Source organism: Capsaspora owczarzaki (genome assembly GCF_000151315.2).
Source record: "Capsaspora owczarzaki ATCC 30864 unplaced genomic scaffold supercont2.14, whole genome shotgun sequence".
NCBI classification, from domain to species: domain Eukaryota; class Filasterea; order Ministeriida; family Capsasporidae; genus Capsaspora; species Capsaspora owczarzaki.
The window spans coordinates 516458-539604 of NW_011887305.1; the positions used below are offsets into that span (position 1 = coordinate 516458).

Genomic DNA, 23147 nt, shown 5'->3' on the forward strand with positions numbered 1-23147 from the left:
TACGCAGGTGTGATCAGCGACTACATCCAGTCTCGCCGAACATCACCTTCCTCAATGTGCGACCACAGCTCGAGCCCTGGTCATCAAAAGCGTCGCTCTTCGCCGATGACACCACAATCTTTGTCCGCAACGACAGGGACGTGATGGCTCTCTTCAAGCACTACGAAACCGTCGGCAGAGCCAGCAACCTCGCCATCAACCAAGAGAAACCCACAATTGTCCCACTTGGTCCCCGCAGGAACGACGAGATCCCTGAGGTCTTCAAAAGCCTCGGCGTCGAATGGATTGACCGAAGCAAGACGACCAGAGTACTGGGAGTCATGCTAGGCTACGGAGACATCATCAAAGACATCTACGAGCCTGCACTTGCCAAAGCCGAGCGCGCACTTCATCGCTGGAGCAGCCGCGGACTGTCGCACCCAGCACGAGTCCTCATTGCCAACACTATCGGTCTCTCGAGAGTTTGGTACCAAGCTAGGTTCGTCCCAGTCGACCAACGCCAGCTAGAGAAAATCAAGAACATGATACAACGCTTCATCTGGCGCAAAAGGTGGCCCACAAGAAACCTCGCCACACTGACCGCCCCGACCATCTCAAAGCATTTTGGCCTTGGCCTCCTCGACCCAGCTACGAGCTCCAAAGCCTACCTGTGTCAAGCACTTGTCAACCTATGCACCGGCCCAAAAAGCGATTGGCAGATGGTTGCGAACGAAATTTTCCGAACAGCCGACCTGAGCCGCAGGCGAGAGGTGCAAAGATACTTCGGCCTTCAACGGCTGGTAGGCGCTGGCCCTCCGCTACCCGCAACCACGTCACTATTCTGGCACAAGGCACTGAGTGCCTGGGCAAAGCTGCAACCCACGCTCGCCCAACCACGGACTCGCGACCAAGCGAGCACGACGCCCCTCTGGGTGTCAACAGTCGGCGGCGAATACAACGAAACGAAAAACAGAAAAATCCTCGCCAACTCGGGCTACTGCTACGTTCACCATCTCAGGACAATTGATGGGGACGAAGAGCGATACCGGACAAAGCCCGAAATCGAGAGCGGCATCAATCACCGAAACGCTGGCAAGGCCGCCCAATGGGCCCACGCGAAGCTCATCCCACGGTTGCAGCTCGACCAACTGCTGGAGCACGAAGGCCCTGAACCGGCACTACGCTGGGGAAAGACGCCGGACGGAGTCCTCCGCAGCTTCCATCTCGAGCTCACCCAGGACGGCACGAAAGAACTTTTAGGGCAACCGCACCACGTCCACGAGGACGGCTCCATCGACCAAATGCCTGAACATGCCAGAGTCGTAGACCCACTCGAAATTCAAGAAGCCGTCGTCATCAAGCGAAACAAACAGCACTGGCTCATCGGCCTGCTGACCGAACTCGACATCGATCCAACGCGCATCATCCTGCAGGGCCGAAAAGGAGCCAACCACACGCCCATGCTCGTGTCGGCGCCAGGACTGCGGATCAAGAAGCTCCGCAAGCTACTCACCAAAGCGAGGCATGAGCCCAAACAACTCGCTAGCTGGAGAAGGCTCCCGGAGCAATGGGTCGACATTGCCAAACTGTCTTGCTCCCCGCTGGTGGAGCGCAAACAAAGCGCTCTGCTATGGAGAATCGCACATGACACGGAGTGGCTGGGCTGCCACGCCGCCCAGTACCTCCGCCGAAAAGACCCCGAAGCAGCAGAAAGCAAACTCAACTCAGGCGAGCTCGACTGCCCACACTGCCGAAGACCAGACAAAGAGGAGACCTGGCCTCACATGATCGTGGAATGCCCTCTCGCGGAAGCAGTGTGGGGCGAAGCAGAGACGATCTTCAAGCGGGCTCACGGCTTTTGGTTCCCTAGGCACGACGACTTCAAAATGCTCGGACCCTGGCGCACACACCGATACGAACTACTCATTGCGGACAAGAAGGACGACCACTCCCGCTCGTGTCTCACCATCTTGTTCCACCTGGCCAGATGGTCACTCTGGACGTTGCGGTGCCGAGCTCGCTTCGATCACACAATCATCCACCCGACTCATGCCGTCGCGCACTTCCGAAGCCTTGTTCTCAATCGTGCGAGACAAGACACCTTCACGTGCCGCAAAAACAAAGAACTCAAGAGAAGCCCAGGCTTCCATAAGCTCTGGGGCAACGCACTCGCAATCGAGCCCGACTCGACTCTCCAAAAGATGATTCTCGTCCTCTGTGACGACCAAAATGTTGTTAGCACCCCAGACATCATATCTGGGCTGCAGATGTTTGACTAGAGCTGCGTACGCCAATGCCAGCGGCGCAGCTCAGCGAACTTTTGTTGTTACGACGGTGTGAGTACTGATAAATACAAATACACATCGGTTTGAAAACAAAATTTTTGGTGGGGCTTTTTTGCAAATCCGATGTGTGCGGGTCGTACTGTATACGTTTGCGACTCAGACTAGACCTGAGATGTTGGCGCAAAACAAGCCAGAGTTTTGGAAACTGAAGCGAAAATCTGTGAAGGACTTTGAGAAAACAATCGTTGATCTTTCGGTTTCAAATCCAAGCCTTCACTTCTTTCTGTGTTTTCTTTTTTCGTTTGGTGCTTTTCCTTCATTACGTGTTTCAATTGGTCATCCGAACTTTCCATTAGCGTCTCTGCCTTTGTTTTTGCGTTGTTCAGTCTTCATTACAGTTTGTTGGAATATCTTGGATAGCTTTCTTTTTTTTTTTTTTTTTTGTTTTTCATTGTCGCTGCACTTCCCGTGCGTTGGGTACCATCCTGGCTCTTCGCTCTGAGATGATCTTGTGAAATGAGCAGAAAGAGGCGAAGGGAAAGTTACTGACTGGACCAAACAAAACAAAACAAAACAAAACAAAACAAACAAAACAAACAAACAAAAAAACAAACAAAAAACACCGGCAATGCTGTCGTATCAGAGTATGACCCAGAGCCCGCAGGATTTATATGACACTGTCAAGAATGCGAGTGGACAACTCAGGTAAGAGAAAGCCGAATTCTGGTAATGTGTGGCTGCATGTGTTCAGACGAATTGGAGGACAGTCTGCTCAATAGGCAGATTGGCGAGGTTGGTGCGCGGGCGATTGCTGAGACACTCAAGGTGAACAAGACACTGAAATATCTCGAGTAAGGCATCTCGCTTTGAGTGATGAATGTGAGAGAAAGTGATCCTGCCGAGTATGAAGAACACTCACAGATGGAGGGGGGATGAACAGTCTGGACAACAATCTGATTGGAGATGCTGGAGCGCAGTCCATTGCTGAGGCACTCAAGGTAAACACGACCTTGAAAGCGCTCAGGTAAGTCATCTAAGATTGTTGATGCAAACGACTTTCAATGGAGAGGACGGACAGTCTGGCTAAAAATCAGATTGGCGATGTTGGAGCGAACGCGATTGCTGAAGCACTCAAAGTGAACAAGACCCTGACTTGGCTCGAGTAAAGCATCGTTCTTTGACTGAAGCATACGAGTGGGTGATGCAGCAGATGACATTCAAATGCTCACTGATGGAAGGGAAAGGACAGTTTGGGCAAGAGTCGGATTGGCAATGCGGGAGCGCAGGCCATTGCTGAGGCACTCAAAATGAACGCGATGGTGACTGAGATCGGGTAAAGCATCTCTCTTCAAGGATGCTTGTGTATGTGCGATCCAGCAAACGAATTCAGAGTGCTCACGAATGGAGAGAATTCACAGGCTCAAGCAGAATCAGATCGGCAATGTTGGAGCGAACGCGATTGCTGAAGCACTCAAAGTGAACAAGACCCTGACTTGGCTCGAGTAAAGCATCGTTCTTTGACTGAAGCATACGAGTGGGTGATGCAGCAGATGACATTCAAATGCTCACTGATGGAAGGGAAAGGACAGTTTGGGCAAGAGTCGGATTGGCAATGCGGGAGCGCAGGCGATTGCTGAGGCTCTCAAAGTGAACACGACGCTGATTGTGCTCTTGTACGGCCGCTATCCCTCATAGTTCCACTTGGAGCAGAGAGCTAACTGATGGATGGAACGCACAGTTTGGAAGACAATCAGATGTTGGAGCCCAGGCGATTGCCGAAGCGTTCAAGGTGGACCCGAAGCCGAGGCTTACAACGTATGGTGTCGTGCACTTTAACTTTGCCAGGGTCATCCATATCACTCACTTGCATTGCTCAACAGTCTGAAGCGGAATTGCATTAGCAATGCTCGTTCTCAAGCAATCAATTTATATAGGAGCTATGATGGACGGGGCCTTTAGTAAGTTGTCCTTGCCAACTGAAGCCATTGAAGCTCACGCGAGCTGTCCAACCAATGGAGTGTGCCTTCCGATTGCTCATTTACGGTGCTTTTTCGTTGCACAGCATTTACGAGCAGGTTAACCCTCGTGCATTCTCCTTACTTCCACGCGTAGCAACCGCTGACGACCTTCAGACCGTGTTTTGCTTGCTGACCAGCGGACCGGAGCTGAAAGATCAGTCCACATTTCTGCCAGCATTACCAGCCGAGATTGCCGACATCATTATGGACGAAGCGCAATACTGGCAAGGCGAGCAGCATACCAAACGAGACCCGTACGATGACCGTCCTGTCAAGGTCACAGTGCCACAAAGCATCAATGGAAACTCGACCCGTGTGAAAGCAATTCAAGTGGTTCGGGACACGGGGAAACTTTACCACCGCATCGGTGACAACGTCTTTGGCTTGATTGTTCGAGATGAGCAAGGTACTGTTCAATATGAGCATGAGGCGAAAGCGACTTTTGTCGATTCTACACTCGTATCCGCGACGCTCTGGCCAGCGAGCACTCCTATCATCAGGCAAATCCGCGTGGGTTGGGAAGTTCAGGTTCAACCCAGCAAGTCTGCCCGAGATGTGCTGTTTGAATCGCTCGTTGTTAGATGTATGTAGAGTACCTGTGTCATACTGTCAGGACTCGGTCGTTCTTTGCGAAGAAGACTCGGCGTTGATGTCTTTGTATTGTTTGCATGCATTTGGAATTGCAGTTCAGCCTGCAAAGTGAAATAAAACACACTTTTCTACAACAGCATTGCCTGGCTAACCCTACCAAGGTCTTACATCAAGTGGAGCGGAGGCGCTGCGACACGTTGTTTGTGTGTCATGTAATGCTTTGTGAAAATTGGGCAACATGCTGTTTTGTTTTTTTGAATTTTCATTTTCGTCTGTTCTCGCTTCGAATCTTCTCCCCCAGCTCGCTGCTTCATTCTCAAATGTGTCTGGTACACTGTACCACGAATGCAGATGTCGCGGGCGAGACGGAAATCAACACAGGTCCCAGGGATGGCGAAAAAGTGAAAAAAAGAGGGGGTGTCGAAAATTAAAGATCGGGATGGTAACATTAAACTCCAAAATTTTCTGCATTAGCTCTATATTCAAAACACGCAGCTAGCACAACTGCACTGTGAGCAACAACCGCTTCATCCCCGTGCCGCAACTGAGGCAGCAGCGACCGGAGCCGGGTTCAGCAAGCGAGTCATAATCTCCAAAGGCGCCAATGACGCGCTCAGAGCTCCATCCATGCACAACATCATGTTACTGCCAATGTGATACAGTCGAATGTGCTTGGGGGTCGTCTCCATTAGCTTTGCGGCGGCATTCTGCAGCTCCGGACTCGCGGGATCGGACTGGAACGGAACGGCGACAAAGCCCCAATTCTGATCGAGAGCCGCAGCGAGGCGTCGAGGGCAAACCCAAAGCTCGTCAGTACCAAACGTAGTTGCGGTGGCCTGCTCCTTTTTGCGCGTCGGCTTCTCCGAGTCTTGAAGGGACGCGTCGGCAGCAGTTTCGGCCTCATCCAGCGCTTCCTGCTTCCTGGTAATCTCTTCGGCGAGCTTCACCGAAAGCAGACCGGCCTTTGGTCGGCATGCAACCAAGACTGTGACAATACATGTGAGTCAGCAGTGACGAAAAGGAACAAACAAACAAATTCAAACAGCAAACATGCAAAAAAAAAAAAAAAAAAAAAAACGCCTCCCGCTTTTGCTGTTTTGATTTTTTTTCCCCCCTGGTTGGCCTTTCAGCAATTGACTGTTCATTCTCACATACAAGTCCAGCTCTGCTTTGTATCAGGATGCTGCAGCGAGACACCAACGGGGGTCTTGAGCGTGCGCTTGCCATCCGGAGCAGACACCACGCGCACTGGCGGCTCATTGTTTTCGATTTGCCGAATGATGCATTGCGCCCGAGGCAGGTTGGTTGCCAGAGGCGCGTTTCGAAGCGTCTCTAAGGAGACACCCTCAAATTTTTTGTCGTGGTAGAATTCAGGCTCTTCGTTGCGCGACATTGCTTGTGGCGGTTGGTGATTGTGGACTGAGGGGGGTAATCAGGACTGAGTCAGGTTTTGGGTTTTGGAAATCGGCTTTAAGTGGCATCGAAAAACGCTACGCGAAGAGTTTGCGCAAAATCGAGACGTCTGCTTCTGGCACATGCGCGACATGCATTGCGAGTTGGCCAACCAGTTGTAAAGTGTGTCAGTTCGAACGCGAATGCATCACTGGGCAACAACAACAACAACAACAACAACAACAAAAAAAAAAAACGAAAAAAAAGCAAACCACTCTTGCTATCAAATCCCCTGTCAAGATGCGCTTCACAGCTCAGCTAAAACTAATACATTATGCCCCCGAATACAGGGAGAAAAAGTAAATATACAAGAGCAACACGGGATACAGCAGCAGCGTCTTTTTGCTCTGCATCTCGTCGGAAACGAGCAACGAACCCGCACTGTAGGCAGCCCACAGGACGCCAAGAATCTGTCCGATTATTAGCACAGCAGCAGCACAACAAACCCACCAAAGAAGAAGCAGTGTGAAGTCAGAGCCGTCAACAGCTTCAACAGGAACATACGGACTGATCCGCAAATCGCACTGCTGATTCCTTGCAGCCAGATCTTACCTTGAACAGTATGCTGAGTTCTGGGAAGCGACGGAATGCGGGCAGCACGGCTCCAGTGACAATCAGAGGAATCAGCGAGTATCCAATCACGCCAATTGTTTGCGAATAACTGACATCGCCACCAAGGACTCTTGCCAGAACGAAAATGAGCAAGCTGCCGACCGACCAGATGGTCAGAATCCACGACACGACCTGTAGCTCGAAGCATCGATGGCGGAGGGGATGGAGGGGAGGGAGGCGGGGAGGGGGGGGCGCAAGAGAACGCGAGTCAAGTGAGCATCACAAAGCTTGCTACAAGCTGGTTTTGTCCGATGCTTTTGCCCTACCTTGAACTGGCCATACAAGGACACGAGGGCGTAGATGAGTACTACAAACAGCGGGCCCCAGAAATCGGGGTTGTCGCGCACAACAGAGCGTTGGAATCCCAAGAACGGGAATGGCAGCAATACGCATCGAATCTTGTAAAAGATGTCCTTGATGTCGATATCCAGCTCCTCCCTAGCAATCGATTTTGATTGAAATGAAGCAAGAATGACAAGGTGAGTAACAGGCGCACGATCGAGCACGAGTGACCAATGCAATAGACCACTGTGGACTTGGGGACGTCGTACAAGAGCGGGCGATCGTTGGCGTCCTGGCCATCCTCCGTCTCGAGCTCGAGCATCCATCCAAGTCCCGTCTTGCCAAGCATGTCCTGCGCCCGCCCGACCATTGCGTTGTTCGAATGGTACTGTGCACGCACGCCGCCCGACGCGCCGCCTCGGCTGCTTGACGATGACGACGCCAGTGCAGAGCCGCCGTCGCCGCCTCGCATTGAGCCAGCCGCGAGTGGCGCATCCATGAGACCAGAGACCTCGTCCTCCAGCACCACCGCCCCTCGAGACGCCGCCGAGGACGACGCGGCAGGGTGGATTTGGATGGTCGCGAAGCTGTTCTGGCTGAAGGAAGCTGGGCTGGCACTGCTGCCTCCACTGCCGACGGGCGCAGAGGAAGAGGAAGCAGACGCGCCGCTGCTCGCAGTGCTGCTGACCCACATCGGGGAGGACAGCGTGGAGGTCGGTGGCGGCGGCTGCTGCATTCGGCTGCCAAACTCTGAAGTCAAGCCGGCAAACGCTGACATTCTCAGACACAACAAGGACTGCACTCGACAGTCACTGTCCAATAGCATTTGGGAAAAAGGGCGAAACATGTCGCAGTTGCAAGTCAGGATGGATGGAAGGGGTTTGGCCATGGAAGCAAATCGCTCAATAATGCGTCTTTTTGTCACCGTCGCTTTCATCCACATTCAACAGTAGTACAGTATCAATACGCACTTGGTTGCGAGTTCGCAAGCCTCAATCTTGGAATCGTGGTCGAAACCATAGCAGCAGAATCGATCGTGGAGCAGCTCAAACCATTGACATTCTATTGTACAGTACACCCAGCGCAACAGGCTTGTGCAACTCACCCATCCACACACACAATGCACTCTGCGACTCACTTCTCACAAACAGAGGAAGCTTATCCTTGTGTTTCTGAGCGAGAGAGCGGGAGAACTGCGCGATACAGCAGGCTTGCGACCCTTCATTTGAGCAGCATCGAGCCGTGTTCCGCGCTGAACAACAACGCTCTTCTCACAAGCAGGAAGCGCAGCTTCTCGTCCTGAGAAGCTGCTCCATGCAGCGTTGGTTCCGTGTCTCACATCATCCGGCCTTGCCGCAGCGCAGCATCGAGCTGCTCCGCTCTGAGTTCGCCTTGCAGCGGCTCGCAGTTCTTGTTAAACACCGAGTACGCGCTCTTTGCATGCGGATCGCGTCTCCGTCGTTCGGCAGCCGACTCGCCCGAGCCCAGGTTGGTGAAGATCAGCCACGGCGTGGACAGAATGACAAACACGGTGCCAAACTCGAGCTCGGCAAAGATCAGCAGAAGCAAAACCCACAGCACTGCCTTCAGTGCCGTAGCCAGCGCAACATTGCGCGTAATCCAGTCCCACGCTGCAACAAGCACGTCCGTCTCGGCGGCAGCTGGCGTGGCTGCAGCGGGTGCACCATTGCTCGGTGGTGATGACGGGTCGCTGCTCTCCTGCTTCTGCTCTCGTCGCCTGAGTGCGGCCATGGCCATCGGCGTCCCTCGGCTTGGATCAGGCTTGCTTGCAATAGGCGCCATTCTGCTTTGAGTGCTTGGTTTTGTTTGCAACGCGACTGTTCAGAGAAAGGAGGGACAAAAAGGCAAAAAAAAAAAAAAAAAAAATTGCGCGCGAATTTCGCGGTTTTTTTTTTTTTCGTTCGTTTGTTTCTGTTTGTTTCCGAACAGAAGACTGCATTGTTGGTCTTCCTTGGGCCAAAGCAACAATGACACCGAATGTGTGTGTTTTCGTTTCAACAACGTCATTGGTCATCATGCCGACGTCGACAACCACACAGTCAAAACCAAAGCCCGCTGCTCTGTCTGCGTTCTTGCTGTACGAGCCCGCATTGTCATATCCCACACACACACACACACGCACAGTTCACTCATCAGCATCTTCATCATCATCGCACTGCCAGCGATTCTCTAACAACGCAATGCCATTTTTCAGCCTTCTCAGTCCTTTTTTTTTTTTTTTTTTTTTTTTTTCCATTGCTTTCCATTGCTTTCTGGATTCGTTTCCTGATTCCACAAGCATGAGCAGTCCTTCACCGCCGCCGCCGCCGCCGCCGTTGTCGAGCGACGCGGCGCATCTGCACAGCGCCAGCACTGAAGGGAGCGACGGAGGCACAGGAGCACCAGCAGCAGACCAGCAGCAGCAGCAGCAGCAGCAGCAGGCCAGCGATCGCACTGGCCGCGAGCCCGACCGCGACCGAGCCGAGAACTACTACGCAATGCCGTTCGGCATCTTTCTCCCTTACGGATCGCACCTCTCGAGTGAGGACCTGCACGCGTTTGGCGAGACGTTCGGACCCGTGCACTCGGTCGATCGGCGCGGCCCTCATGCTCGAATTGTAAGCTCAGATTGCACTTGTACTTGTTGTGCTATTGATCAACTCACTAACATGACCAACAAAACACAACACACAAACACACATTCAAAAAACCCCGCTGGTGACAGGAGTTCAAAGACAAGCGATCAGTCGCCGCGGCGTTGCGAACCAAGGATCCGATCTTCAACGGATCTGTGGTCCGAGTCACGGTAATGAACACACAGGAATTGGATTGGATGCAACATCAAGGCGTTTTTACTATTTGCATGCATTGTTGCTCGGCGGGCGAGTGACACTTGTGTTTTCATGCTCACCCGATTTTCACGTTCTTTTTGTTTTATTGGCTTGGCGCCCTTATCAAACAACAAATTGTCTGGATCTGGTCTGTAACACAGCCTTACTTTGAATGTGCTCCGTGCAGGCGTTCATTCAGGTCAAGTGGTCGCAAGTGCCCGTGAGTTTCGAAATGACCGCGATCTTTCCCCCTTTTTTGTGCTTTTCTGCAACAACCGTTCTGATTCCGGGTTTGCTCTAGGATACATCGCAGGAGGTCCTCTACATCGAGGGATCGGAGCGCTAGCCGCAGTCCGACACGTCCTATGCACCTGCGACTCGAAGCGTATCTCCCACGAGAGCAAGATCGTCGATCGGAAGGCCAACATCGCGACTCTGCTTCAGATTCCCGAAACCCCCGCGACTATCGAGATCAACGAGATCAACGAGACCAACGCGACACTCGAGAGCAACGCGACACTCGAGAGCAGCAAGACCAGCGCGATTCCCGAGATCACCGAGATCACCGAGAGCAACGCGATTCCCGAGAACACCGAGACCAGCGCGATTCCCGAGACCACCGAGACTATCGAGAGCAACGAGACCGAAACCATCTGGACCGAGGCCGAGACCGAGGCAACGAGTCGCGCACTCGAGATCAGCTCTCAGATCGCGACTCAAGAGACCAACGAGACCAAAGCGACCAACCTCGAGATCGTCGTGACCATGAGCGAGACAGAGACCAAACCCGGGACCGTGATCGAGGTCGCGATCGAGAGCGGGATCGCTCCTTCGACAGCCGCTCGGACCGGATCCGCGATAGCAATGGCCGGTCGTGGGATCATACCCAAGGTGCGGATGTTGCGCAGCAGCATCATCATCATCAACAACACCAGCAACAGCAACAGCAACAGCAGCAACAGCCGCAACAACTACAGCAGCACTTTCCACCCCCTTCGGCGTATCCCCAGCAGCAGCAGCAGCAGCAGCAGCAGCAGCAGCAGCAGCAGCATCAGCAGCAGCAGCCTGGCTACCCGAGCTACCCGGGCTACCCACAACCAGGACCGTATGCTGGCGCTCCGTTTGGGGATCCTTCAATGCATCAGTTCTCGCAAGTACCGGGCGGAGCGCCGTACAACCCGTATCAAGGCTTCCCCTCGATGTTCCCTGGATATGGCGCTCCTCCGCCGACTGGCGGCGCTTTCGATGCCGCTGCCGCAGCGCCCGCCACCGGCGCGCTCTCGCAACTCGACCTCAACTCCATTGCGCTCCTCGCCAGCAACCCGCAGCTTGTTGCCTCTTTGGCCCAGCTGCTTCAAGCGCCTGCAGGCTTTCAAGCGCTGACCAGTCCGCAGCCCACTCCGTTCGCGGCTCAGGGGTACAATCCCAGTGCACCATCACTGCCAGCCCAGCTCCCATCCTCGCTCCCATCTTCGCTCACAGCAGCGCAGCTCCCCACTCAGCTACCGACCTCATTGACCCAATTTACCTCTCAGTTTTCGACGCACGTCTCTCAGCTTCCTGCTCAGCTGTCTCCAGCGACTACCTCGACCTCCGGTAGTTCAGTCGAAGACCCTCGCAACAGGGCCTCTCGAAGCTCCTATCCTTCTCAGCAGCGCTAGCCTGTTTCTTTATTTTGCCCCCCCCTTTTTTTTTTGGCGAGCGCACGCAAGCACACGCTTCTCGAGCAGGAGTTGCAGGACCAGTGATTAAAATTTAATGTGACAATGCTTCCATAATACAAGGATCAAATTTACAAACGATAGGACTTTCACTGTTGCGCCTGCAATCGCTTTTGCAACTCGAGGAATGCCTTCATGCCAGCATCCACTTCTGGTCGCAGGGGTGGCGGTGAGGGCGCGGGAGGTGTTGCTGCAGCAGCGTCGGAAGTGGCAGACCCGGGTTGGGATTGCTCCACGGCAGCGGCGGTGGCAGATCCGGGCAATCCGTGCTCGACGATTCTGTCGGTCAGGTTGCTCTGCTGCTGCGTCGAGTCGGAGGACGTCGATGCACCCGAATCAAGGTAATGATCCCACACGCAATTTGCGCAACCCGACATGCAGCAATAGTTCGGAGGACTCTGCAATGACGACTCGTCCTGGGCGGGTTGCGTTGGTGCGCTCGTGGACTGGCTTGCGATCGGCATGACTGCGACGGACGTCCGACCAGCAGCAGCCCATCGCAGCGACGCGCCACTGTCCATACTGCTGGCAACATCCATCCGAGGCAGCAGGGTCGTCAGACTCGCGCGGCTCTGTGACGCAGCGGTGGTTGCAGCAGCGCGCCATGCTGCTTGGAGATGCATCATCCGTCGCGCACCCGCGCCCAGCACTGAATGCACGCTTGCTGCTGCTATTGCTGTGCTTGTTGTTGTCGCAGTCGCCATTGCAGATGCTCGTCCATGGCCCGTCTGCACTTGGCGCAGTTCACCCGGTCGCTGTGCCCATCGCGGCGCTTTGGTCTCTCTTGGCTGGTTCGCAGTTGGTTGCGCACTCGACGCCGCCCTTGCTTGAGCACATCCCGCGAGTGTGTAAAATTGCTTGGCGTCTATTGAACTCGTGCACCGCACTGCTAATAATCCTTGTCGCCGCAGCAGGATTGGCCATGCGCGGCCAGTCAGCATGTTTTTGTGTTGGGTTTGGCTGCAGCAGATAGACTGGTTCACGCCATTCACAAAGCAAAAGCTCTGAACAAACCATTCAATGGTTTAGCAACACAATTCACAATCCATCTGCCAAACTGCACCACTTTCGTCATTCATTACAACTTTTTTTTTTTGATTCAGTCTCTGTTTCAAATCATCTTCGTTTCACTTCTTGTTTCGTGTTTCGCGTTTTTTTTTTTTTCCTTTTTGTTTTTCCCCTTCTTGAGACCTGAGCTCACAATCCCACCATATAACAACACCTCCTCGAATCAAGCTCACTAACCATGGGTCGCCACGCCAAGCATTCGCACACCAAGCGCCAGCACCAGCAGCAGCAGTATTACTCGGCGTCGCGCCAGCCACCGATCACGCCAAACATGCCCCGCAAGCACCTGAACTTTACCCCCGCGTCTGCATTCGCCCCTCTGGGTTCGAGTCCGCTGTTCACGCCTGCTTCGTCGGTGGCCAGCGAGCGGATTGCGCCAGTGTCTGCGTCGTTGTCGTCGCGAGTGGAGAAGGCCAAATCCGGCTCGACCTCGACAAAGCTCAACAATCGCAAGAAGCGGGCCGCTGCTGCCGCCGCTGCTGCCGCAACTGCTGCTGCCATGGCGGCCGAGTTTGGCACTATTGATGGCGAGTTTTCGGGAGGGGAAGGCGGCGTGTCGGCGGGCGCAGACATGGCGAGCAGCCACCACGCCGTTTCTGAAACTGTTTCAACTGTTGCGGCGGCGGCCGACCGTTTCGCGTTTCATGCATCCGGTGGTGGGGCGTCTCTGCTCCCGCCAATCACGCCTGGCACTGCCAACAGCGTCGACAGCATCAACGGCGACGGCGAGTTCTTTGCCGACCTGGACCTGGGCGTTGCGGCATCCGTCCGATTGCAACGCTCGCGCAGCCGCGAATTTGAATCCGACTCGCGCAACCGCTCCCCGACCAAGTCTCCGCTCCCCATCCGCGTGAGCAGAGCGTCCGCCTCCAGCAGTTGGTCCATCACCGGCGTTGTTAGCAAGGTAAGCGGTGTTTCTCGTCGACTGCGTTTGTGTGTGGGTGCATCAGCGATATTTTGTTTGGTGTTTTTTGAAAACGGTCCGAGAACCCCCTTTTTTAGGAAATGGGCTGGATTTCAATGCTTTTTGATCGCTTTTGATCGTGATGCGCTTGCGTGGGTTTTTTTTGGCATCTCAAACAGCAGCAACAACAAGCAAACTCATTTTTGGAATGGCTGCCACCCACCACAGGGATTGCGCGCCGTTGGTGACTTTTTGCTCGCGCGCACCGATGCTCCGTCCGGTGGCTCGCCCAAGCGTCACTTTACCGTATCGGAGCTGACTGAGCGCATTCTGCAACTCGAGAGCGAAATGTCCATCTTGAGGAAGCGAGTTGCTGATCAGGTAGTTGAGCTCGGGCCTTTTTTTTTTTTTTTTTTTTTGTTTGGTTTCTGCGTCGCGAGACGTAGCTCATCCTGGTTTTCCTTCATACTCGTGTCTTCCATCTTGGATTGATTGTTCTTTGATGCGCCATCAACTTCCACAGCCATTGCAGGACCACGCACCTTCCATGTCGAATGATGCCTTTGTGCCACCTCCGCCACCCATGCCACCCATGTGCATGGGTGCTCCTCCACCGCCGCCACCGCCGCTTCCTCCGCTGATGATGCCGAAGGAATACAAGATTGTGCTGGGTCGAGCATCGCAAAAGGTACCAGCTCGCATGCTCGTGCTCGACGAAAATACACAACCGAAAAACAATGGCAAACGCTCAACATTGTGCACACTAGACACAGCGCGACGAGAACGACGGTGAGGCTTCCGGGAAGAAGAAGGCCAAGGGATTCTCTGTTAGCTTGGAGGACATCCAGCGCGTGGCTTTGCGCCGAGTCAGCTCCAACCAAAGCGTCACCACTCCTGGATCCGCCCCCGCCAGCGCCAAGGACATTACGTCCGCTCTTGCAATGGAAGCAAAGGCCTTCCAGCTGAAGCGCAATGATTCCATTCGGTTCGTTGTTACTGGCGCACTCTCTGCGACAGCATGCTTGGTTTTGGTTGATAAAAACTAATCTGCCTGCTTCTCCATTCAGATCCCCCGGAGGTACGCCCATGCGGCCACGCAAGGCGACAAATGCCAGCCTCTTGGAAAATGCTGGCTCGGATGCTTCACACGGTGTTCGCACCCTTCTCCGTCGAGCTCGGGTAAGCGCGCTTGAGTCTGATTGAAATTGAGCCGAGTTACGTTCCGATATCTAACGCGCTGCGCCATTCTTTGAATTTTCAGACGGAATCAATTTCCTCTCCCGTACGCCACAGTCCGTTTGGTTCACCCTCCGCGGCGGTTCGTGCATAACTTAGACTACAGTATTGCTCTGAGCCTTGCTGGCGAGGATTTGGTCCAGCAAAGTTCCAGCTCTTCCCTCTGTCGATACCACCCCCCAACTTCCCCCATCCACCACTTGCAATAACACATCGAGTTAGGTTGACTGTCGTTGCGTGATTGCTTCACCCTATTTTATTGAACAAAACCAACCAAAAAACCAACAACAACAACAACCCCCCCCCCCAAACGTAAAAGTACTCTTCAGCCTGCCACTATACTTCTTGTTCACTACAAGCCTCAAGCAGGTCGGCAAGCCTTTGTTTTCAACCCTATTTATGTTTGACGAGTGGAAACAAAATCATGAGCTTGCTGCTTGCGGGTCGGCGGAAAGATAGTGCATGGAGAAATGCGGATCATCGGTGACCTCGCGGTCAATCTTGAGGAATGGAGGCAGATTGGGCTCTGCGCCAAAGCGAACAAACGTCTCGAGAAGCACAAGACCACCAGCACACCGCGGAGGGTAAGGAGCGCGATAAATGTCGAGCGAGTAGCTATAGCCATCCAACATAAAGTTACGACGCAGCTTGTGCACAGTGCAGTGGTGTGGCTCACGTTGCGCACGGAGAGCCTGTCGGAAGGCAGACGGAAGCAACATACATCAACAGTGAGTGGCGGCGACGCTCTGGTAGCACACGATACAAAAGCGAAAACTATCTTGGGAAACGCACAACATAGTCGCGGCCAGTGACTGATCGTCGGACCTCCACCCGCTGACCATCAATAACGGGACGACGCACAGTGTGCGTATAAGTGAATTGATCTGAGAAGCGAGGCGAGGCGTGAGCAACGGGTAGTGGAAACGAAACGGCCCCCCAAAACTTTCCCCGAGACGATTTTTGAGAGTTCTCACTGTTTTGTCCTCGTCGGCGGATACGCGCTTGAGTGCCGTCGGCAGTCACCAAGTAGTCGTGTTCAACATCAAAGTCTTGCACCTTGACTGGCAATTCCTGATTATTGCAAAAAAGGAGAAAAAAAAAAACAAAAACAAATGCATGCAGGAATCGGCTTGATGTGAGTTCCACAACAGCCATGTCCACGACAGCCAACCACGCACGCACGCACACACACACACACACACACACACACACACACACACACACACACACACACACACACACACACACACACACACACACACACACACAACATCTCAACACACAGCTCTCTTACATCAGGGACGGCCGAAACCAGGAACTTGCGTTTGCGACCCTTGCTCGGAACTTCGTCTTCCAATCCGATGCGCTTGCACACGGCACTGACCACACGTTGCAGCTTCTCCTTGAACCCGGTCGAGTTGTCAATAATATCGAGGTAGGGATGGCCCAGCCATGCATCGGCGACACGCGCATCCAATTGGCGTGCGAGCTCAATGCCCTCCTTTCGCACAGAGTTGTTTTCTGTCGTGTAGAACTGCTCGGCGCCATTGGCGGCCGTCACAAGATGCAAAACGAGGTCATAGCGACCATCGCGCAGCTCGACGGTTGTGAAATTGTTATCAGCAAGAATTTGGGACCAGAGTTCCGGCTCCGTGTCTGCATGCGATTGTGTGAGAGAGAAAGAAAAAGAGAGAGAGAGCGCGCGCCCACCCCCCGGGCAGTGAGTTGCGCAACATCGACGCTTCATTCGAGAAGATATCCACATTTCGTAAATTCCCCCCCCCTTCCTCCCCCAAGATCAGGGGAAAACCCCCAAAAAGGCATGCGCTTACAAGCCGAAGCATCCATCGCGCCACGATCGCAAATCAACACTTGGCTCTGAGTAGCTCCGGCTGCAATAGCACCGCGCGCAAGGTCATGGTACGTATCCTCCAAGCGCAGCATGACGTTCAGCAGGTTGTTTTGGAATTGTGCGGCTGTTGTTGGGGTTTCCGGTTCAGTACGAGCAAAAATGGATGAGCACCAAACAAGGAGCAAAGTATGCCTAGATCCACACAAGCAACGTCATACCCATTCTGGCGTCGAGCTCGGCGAATGAAACACCTCCGCTGTCCGAGTCGATCGTGTGCAAATAAAATGTCCAACAAGGTGAGACACAAAGGTGAGCATCCAGTGACTATGAGTCGTTCGATCTCTGCGCAACCAACACTTTTCCGGTTTACTGCAGAAACGTGGTCCTCTCGCACATCTTTGCAAGTAGTTCGATGCGCATCATCCATGTCATCGCAGGGGGTGCAAGTCCAATGGTAAGTCCAGCCACACTGCGCACTGCGCTGTGACCCCCCATTTTCTCTCCCTCCTCTCGCCTTTTCGCGCCTTCTGCTCGCAGCCGTCCACTGCGCAGACTTCACCAACGCGCATTCCAGCCATCCGCTCGTTCGACCAGCAAACACGCTTTTGCTTCGTCCCTTGACGCTCGTCGAGCGAGGGAGGGAGGCGCGATTCGTGGCTCCGATAAGAAGCGACCAGACAAAGGCTGCTGGCGACTGAAGAGCGACAATCAGCGCACGTTTGCAGGAGAAACAACAACAACAACAAAGCACCACGAAGCGACGCATCGACGGCACAGCTTTGAATGGAAGCGCGCCACAATGGAAAACAAGACAAAAAAGCGCGGGAAACAAACGAGAACCAAAAATCGCGTGTTGTTGTTGCGGTTTTTTTTTTTTTTTGTTTTTATACCTCAGAAGGACGGTCGCAGCTTCAGGGACGCGGTAGACCTTCCATCCGCGACGCTCAAAGAACTCGCTGAGCACGGAGAGCACGGTCGTCTTGCCGGCGCAGGGGCCTGTGGAGCGAGGCGAGGGGAGAAAGCGAAGGAAAAAGCGAGAAAGAAGAGATTCCGAGGTAAAAAGCATGACCATTCGTTACTCAAAAGTTCACTGGCAGGGCAAGACAAGGGTAGGTGCAGCAGGCTTACCACCAGTGAGCACGATTTTCAGCACTTCCGCCATTATTGTTTGTATTGCAAAGCTCAAAAAGAGTGACAAGCGCTCTGGCTTTGGATCTGGATTCATGTGTCAGCAGCAGCTGCATTCATGTTGAATGCCGACCTCTGAGTGCAGCGTTCTTCTTTGACGATATGCGTCTTAGCGTCTGCTCAGATAATTTTGTTTCACTTTTTCCCTTCAATTTTTGTTTCAACTTTCCAACAGAGTTTTTCAAACTCCCTCCTTCTCACCATCACTTCTCCTTTTTTGTTCTTTTTGAATTCCCCTACGTTTCCTTCTATGAATGTCTGGACGACTGAGGAAGGCGGCGTGATGCACAATGTTGGTCCATTGCTGCCGCCACTCAATCTGCCAGACCAACCAGCGACGACCGAGGGGTTGTCCAGTCGACGACTCCTCGTGAATACGTCCATCACGACTACCACTACTGATACTGATACTGCCGATACTACCGATACTGCCGATGCTGACGATACTGCTGCAGCGCCGCGCGGAATCGACGCCCTGCCAAACGAACTCTTCCTGACAATCTTTGCCTACCTCGACGCAGTGACCTTGTTCAGCTGCAGCCAAGTCTGCTCGCGTTGGCGCGGTCTCATGTCGTCGGCCGTCATGCTGCGCTCGATGGACCTCTCGCGGGACTTTGGCTCGGTGGCCTTGCTGACCCTCGTCGAATCGGCTGCTCCTGCTGCTGCAGACCTCCTTGCGTCATCAGCACTGCAGAGCGCCCCGTCGGATGCCGCCACCACTCGACTGGCAGCTGCGGCTGCCAATAGTACTAGCAATGCCTCGAATGCACCGAGCCATGACAGGGCAGCAGCAGGCACGGCACGCAGCCCCAAATTTCGCATCGCCTGGCGAAACTCGACCCGTTTGACACCGTTACCAGATCTCACCGGTCAAGTCGCCACAACTATTGCGCAGACTGTGGAAGCAGACTCGACACTGGCAAATAAGACCCCTGAGACTGCTACTGACGCTTTACCGCGGGATGCACACGATGAAGAACCACCCATCAAGATTGTACTCGCAAGACGATCTTCCAGTTCCCTGCCGTCGCAGTCGGGTTCGTCGACAGCGGTGCCTCCTGTTGAAGGCGTGCGCAATTCTACTGCTGCTGCTGCTGTCCCCACTGCTACCACTGCTGCTACTGCTGCTACTGCTGCTACTGCTGCTACGGCCCTTGTGGAGATGGCTCGCGCGCCTGAACTTTCCTCAAAACTCGCATCCATGCTCCTGGAAGCGGCTGCTGCGACGTCCTCGACGGCCATTTCGTCCGCTGCTCCTTCCTCTTCTAGCCTTGCCGTTATTGATGCTGCTTCAGGACCCTCAGCCAGGGTACCGTTGCACCACCGACCAGAGGGCGACATTGTCACCCAGCTATCTCGCTGGCTACTGCGGAGACACCTGCGACTCTTCTCCTCCCACCTGCGGTACCTTGACTTTTCGCATTCGCCGGCTTTCATCTCAGAGTCCGTTCTCTGTGCATCGCTGAGTGTCGCTACCGGGCTAGTGTCGCTGAACGTGCAAGGATGCACCATCACCAATCGAACCCTGTTTTGCTTGCCGCCTTCGTTGACACACCTGGACATTTCGTACTGCATGGGAATATCCGCCGCTGGAATCAACCACATTGCCCATGCGTGTCCCCAATTGCGCGTGCTCAAGTGCAAGCACGTGAGTGAGATGCAGGACTTTTCCCTGACCCACCTCGCCCTGTCTGGCCTTCGACTTTCGCATCTGGATCTTGAAGGATGTGGCCAAATCACCAATGCTGGACTCAGCGCCTTGCTCGTCGCGAGCGGTGGTGATCTCATTGATTTGTCGTTGCGGGCCTGCGATGGACTCGATGGGAGCGCCGCTCGCGCAGTGGCTCAGAACTGTCCCTTGCTCAAACGCATCGACTTGTCCTACTTGCCGCTGGTTGACTACGACGTGACTGTTCTGGCTTGCTCATGCCCTCGTTTGACCAGCGTTCGGCTCTGGCGCTGCAACCAGCTAACGGATCTCGCCGTGACCGACCTTGCCAACTTTTGCCCCTCCATCACCGAACTCGATTTGATGCACTGCAACAGAGGATTGATCAATCCGAGCATTCACCGGTTTCCAAAGCTTCGCAAGCTCGTTCTGTATGGCTGTTCGTCGGTGACTCCCGCCACCCTCGCTCTGTGCCTCGCAATGCCTGGGTTGGAAAACATCAATCTTGCCCATACGGCTGTCGATGACGACGCAATCGAGCAAGCAGCGCAAGTGATCAAGCAACAGTCCCACACTGACCAGGCAGACGAGAGTGTGTCAACGGTTGGCTCTGGCCAGTCGCTGCATTCGCTCACTCTGACAGACACAACGGTCGGAGATCGTGGCATTGCCGCATTGGTGCAATTTGCACACAAACTGCAAGTGCTCGTTCTCCGACGGAGCCCAGTCACGGATGCGTCTACAACGCTTCTTGCCTCTGGCTTTCCGCTTTTGCGCCAACTGTTCTTGAACGATTGCCGTGGCATCACCGATGAGTTTGCCAATCGATGGCCATCCGGCAGCCCCGTGCGCGAGCTCCACACCCGGGGCACGAACCTGAGCAAGCGCGGTGTTGCGTTGTTGTCCCATCACGCACAAGATGACAGATTGGAATTGAGTTGAGCGTTTAAGTGTCGTCTTCTTTGAGACTCTTGTGCACAATGTTTTTTTTTTGTTTTGTCAGTTAATACAATTGTTATTTCGAAGGTACAACCCTACACCATCGGTTAATCAAAATAATCTTCAACGTCTACGTCGGGATCGAGCAACATGTCCTTGAATGCAGACACATCCAGCTGATTCAAAATGAGATTTTCAAACGTTTCCTGAACAACAGAGAGTTGCGCAGTTTCCATCAGTCTTCCAGGTTCGTTTCAAGTTTCGCTATTGCGACAACAACAACAACAGCCACACAAGCTCCTGCATACCTCTAGATCTGTCTCGCCAATCAGGACGGCACCTTGAACGCACCCATTGGCAAGCACAAGCTTGATATACTCGTGCCCTCGTGTCACCCGCAGCAGAACCTCGTAGTCCCCAACGGCGAGTCCTTGCGCATTGTACAGCCCCAATAGCACTACCTTGAAGCCGAAAAACCGGGTGACGTGTGCAAATGCCTCAAAACAAAAGTCCAACAAGGCCAGCTCGTGTTTGGCCGCAGCTTGGATGCAACGCGCAGCATAGGCGCCCATTTGACGCGCCTGTGTCCACAATCGCAGCTGAAACCAGTGACTCGATGTCGGCCACTGCACTGTGCACACATCGCCCGCCGCAAAAACATCGGGCAGATTGGTTTGCATTTGGTCGTTCACTGCAATCCCGCCGTCCGACGCTCGCAGAATCTGTACAGCAAGGAAACCAAGCACCAACCTCCAAAATTCAGCGGCGCCGTGCAAATGACACAAAACCAGCCCACCACACGCGATCATACACACACCTCAGGACCAATAAAATCAGCGCACGGAACTACTCCGGTGGCCGAAACAACGACGTCGCAGCCGTAAACTCGATTGTTGCTCAGCACAACAATGGCAGGCCAGTCGAGGATGTCTGTGTCATTGTGCACAATAGCTGGGTGCTGCTGTCGGTATGCGACAAACTCTGCCGGAGACAGTACGGCACTAACACTTGTCGAGAGCTCGACCACTCGACGCGGGGTATCGATGCGCTCTCCGATTGGATGCAAGCGAGCCTGGTCTTGCCACCGTGGACCGAGCGCAGCCCCAGAATAGACTTCCATAGCAGGAGCTGTTTGGTTTGGCTCTGGAGGAGCCTGTGAGGAAGGAATATCGGAGACGCCGGCACGAGCGCTGGCCAGAGCGGCCTTGGCAGCGCGCTGTTGGAGTGTGTGCGGAGTGAAAATGGCGACACCATTCTCGGTTTCCTCAGGTTCTTCCGGCAGTCCATGTCGAAGTGTTGCCGTTGACTCGTTCTCGCTCATGCCCGCTGATTCCAGCTTGACATCCGACATGAAAAACGTAGCGGCACCCGCATCGAAAAAGCTTGTGCCAATGTGCTCATCGCGCACCGCCCAAACGACGTCGCAGAATTGGACTTCATGTCTGCAGCAATCCAAGGCAAAAAACAAATTTCAATCAGAATGAGCGATTGGTTGGGGGGGGGGCTGTCAAATCGATGACATGATGCAAACACGAGGCGATTACACAAGCTCCAGCGCAATGCCTCCATTGCCGACAACGACAACGCGCCGCGCACTTCCCAGCCGCGCTTGCAAATCCTGCATCAGAGAGATCCATACATTCGCACAGCTCAGTGCATTCGAAACCCCCCGATCAAAGGCACCACTTCCGGCATGACTGTACCTTGACGCTCTCCGTGTCGCGAATCCCGATGACGTGCTCGGGATGGGCGGTCGCGATCAGGTTGGGTCTCGCTCCAGCGCAGACACAGAGCTTGTCATACGCATGGCGCCGACCTGCCGTGTCCAGGACGGACTTGGCGCGTGTGTCGACGGAGGCCACAGTCGCGTGCACGATGCTCAGATTGGGATACTGCAGCGCGTCATCCAGCCAGCGCTCGACAATCTCGAACGTCTCGAGCGTCCGCGACAGCTGCGAAAAAACAAGCAAGGTCGAGAGTGTGCACAAGGCGCATGGAGATTGTCAGAGTCGTTGAAATGGAGCGATTGCGATCAGTGAGCATGCTGTTGGTTTCAGATGCGAATCTTTCGTATTCGCGTTGTCTCTCTGCTCATGCATGGGAAGAGTAGACGACGCACTGCTTGACTGCTTGGATGAGAGCAAGCAAACAAAAAGAAAGCTGCCCTTTTCCGTACCTGGTGAAAGTTGGCGACCGTTTTGAGCATTGGGGAGGCCGACAAGAGCGTAATTCGGTGTTCCGGTTGGTTTCGCCAGGCTACTGCGAGCGACTCTGCACATGTAGCACCTGCAATGCCGGATCCAATCACTACAACATGCATGTTTTGATTCTTGGAGTTTGAAACGCGCGAAATTTTCAACGAGATGGTCGAAAAGGAGGGAAAAAAAAAAAAAAAAAAGTAGACTGCAAACTCGCAAGCACGTCAAGTAGGACTGCATTCATTGTGCAGATTTGGCTGGGTTGTGACCACTTGTTCGGCAATCTTGATAGGATGGATGGTAGTTGAAGACGGGTCTTGGT

At 53.8% G+C, this 23147-nt stretch overlaps 9 protein-coding genes across 9 annotated transcripts; 3 read left to right on the plus strand and 6 right to left on the minus strand.

The window, feature by feature from the left end:
- Positions 1–5311: 5311 nt before the first annotated feature.
- Positions 5312–6522, minus strand: CAOG_07618 (hypothetical protein). The gene is made up of 2 exons (XM_004343442.2): positions 6029–6522; positions 5312–5858 (listed from the first exon to the last, which is right to left on the minus strand). Exons 1-2 carry the CDS (start codon positions 6264–6266, stop codon positions 5401–5403), a joined length of 696 nt encoding a protein of 231 aa, XP_004343492.1. The 5' UTR covers positions 6267–6522; the 3' UTR covers positions 5312–5400.
- Positions 6523–6544: 22 nt separating this feature from the next.
- Positions 6545–8045, minus strand: CAOG_07619 (Yip1 domain-containing protein; the record flags this gene model as incomplete). The annotated part of the gene is made up of 4 exons (XM_004343443.2): positions 6545–6735; positions 6878–7069; positions 7204–7375; positions 7489–8045. The coding sequence occupies 4 exons, from the start codon at positions 8043–8045 to the stop codon at positions 6598–6600; spliced, it is 1059 nt and encodes a 352-aa protein (XP_004343493.1). The 3' UTR covers positions 6545–6597.
- A 212-nt stretch (positions 8046–8257) lies between these two features.
- On the minus strand, positions 8258–9165 carry CAOG_07620 (hypothetical protein). Its single transcript, XM_004343444.2, has one exon. It carries the CDS (start codon positions 9020–9022, stop codon positions 8555–8557), a length of 468 nt encoding a protein of 155 aa, XP_004343494.1. The 5' UTR covers positions 9023–9165; the 3' UTR covers positions 8258–8554.
- A 354-nt stretch (positions 9166–9519) lies between these two features.
- CAOG_07621 (hypothetical protein) lies at positions 9520–11711 on the plus strand (the record flags this gene model as incomplete). The annotated part of the gene is made up of 5 exons (XM_004343445.1): positions 9520–9837; positions 9945–10025; positions 10238–10274; positions 10352–10941; positions 10986–11711. 5 exons carry the CDS (start codon positions 9520–9522, stop codon positions 11709–11711), a joined length of 1752 nt encoding a protein of 583 aa, XP_004343495.1.
- A 75-nt stretch (positions 11712–11786) lies between these two features.
- On the minus strand, positions 11787–12736 carry CAOG_07622 (hypothetical protein). The gene has a single exon (XM_004343446.2). The coding sequence runs from the start codon at positions 12710–12712 to the stop codon at positions 11861–11863; it is 852 nt and encodes a 283-aa protein (XP_004343496.2). The 5' UTR covers positions 12713–12736; the 3' UTR covers positions 11787–11860.
- Positions 12737–12884: 148 nt separating this feature from the next.
- On the plus strand, positions 12885–15264 carry CAOG_07623 (hypothetical protein). Its single transcript, XM_004343447.2, has 6 exons — positions 12885–13743; positions 13972–14124; positions 14267–14431; positions 14511–14728; positions 14811–14922; positions 15005–15264. Exons 1-6 carry the CDS (start codon positions 13018–13020, stop codon positions 15071–15073), a joined length of 1443 nt encoding a protein of 480 aa, XP_004343497.2. The 5' UTR covers positions 12885–13017; the 3' UTR covers positions 15074–15264.
- CAOG_07624 (hypothetical protein) lies at positions 15222–18012 on the minus strand. Its single transcript, XM_004343448.2, has 8 exons — positions 17960–18012; positions 17722–17827; positions 17050–17087; positions 16812–16955; positions 16274–16635; positions 15954–16050; positions 15772–15863; positions 15222–15671 (listed from the first exon to the last, which is right to left on the minus strand). The coding sequence occupies exons 1-8, from the start codon at positions 17991–17993 to the stop codon at positions 15402–15404; spliced, it is 1143 nt and encodes a 380-aa protein (XP_004343498.1). The 5' UTR covers positions 17994–18012; the 3' UTR covers positions 15222–15401.
- A 228-nt stretch (positions 18013–18240) lies between these two features.
- Positions 18241–20714, plus strand: CAOG_07625 (hypothetical protein). Its single transcript, XM_004343449.2, has one exon. The coding sequence runs from the start codon at positions 18270–18272 to the stop codon at positions 20628–20630; it is 2361 nt and encodes a 786-aa protein (XP_004343499.1). The 5' UTR covers positions 18241–18269; the 3' UTR covers positions 20631–20714.
- CAOG_07626 (pyridine nucleotide-disulfide oxidoreductase domain 1) lies at positions 20681–23011 on the minus strand. Its single transcript, XM_004343450.2, has 6 exons — positions 22804–23011; positions 22331–22579; positions 22172–22245; positions 21445–22069; positions 20936–21349; positions 20681–20833 (listed from the first exon to the last, which is right to left on the minus strand). Exons 1-6 carry the CDS (start codon positions 22945–22947, stop codon positions 20735–20737), a joined length of 1605 nt encoding a protein of 534 aa, XP_004343500.1. The 5' UTR covers positions 22948–23011; the 3' UTR covers positions 20681–20734.
- Between the last annotated feature and the right edge of the window lie 136 nt (positions 23012–23147).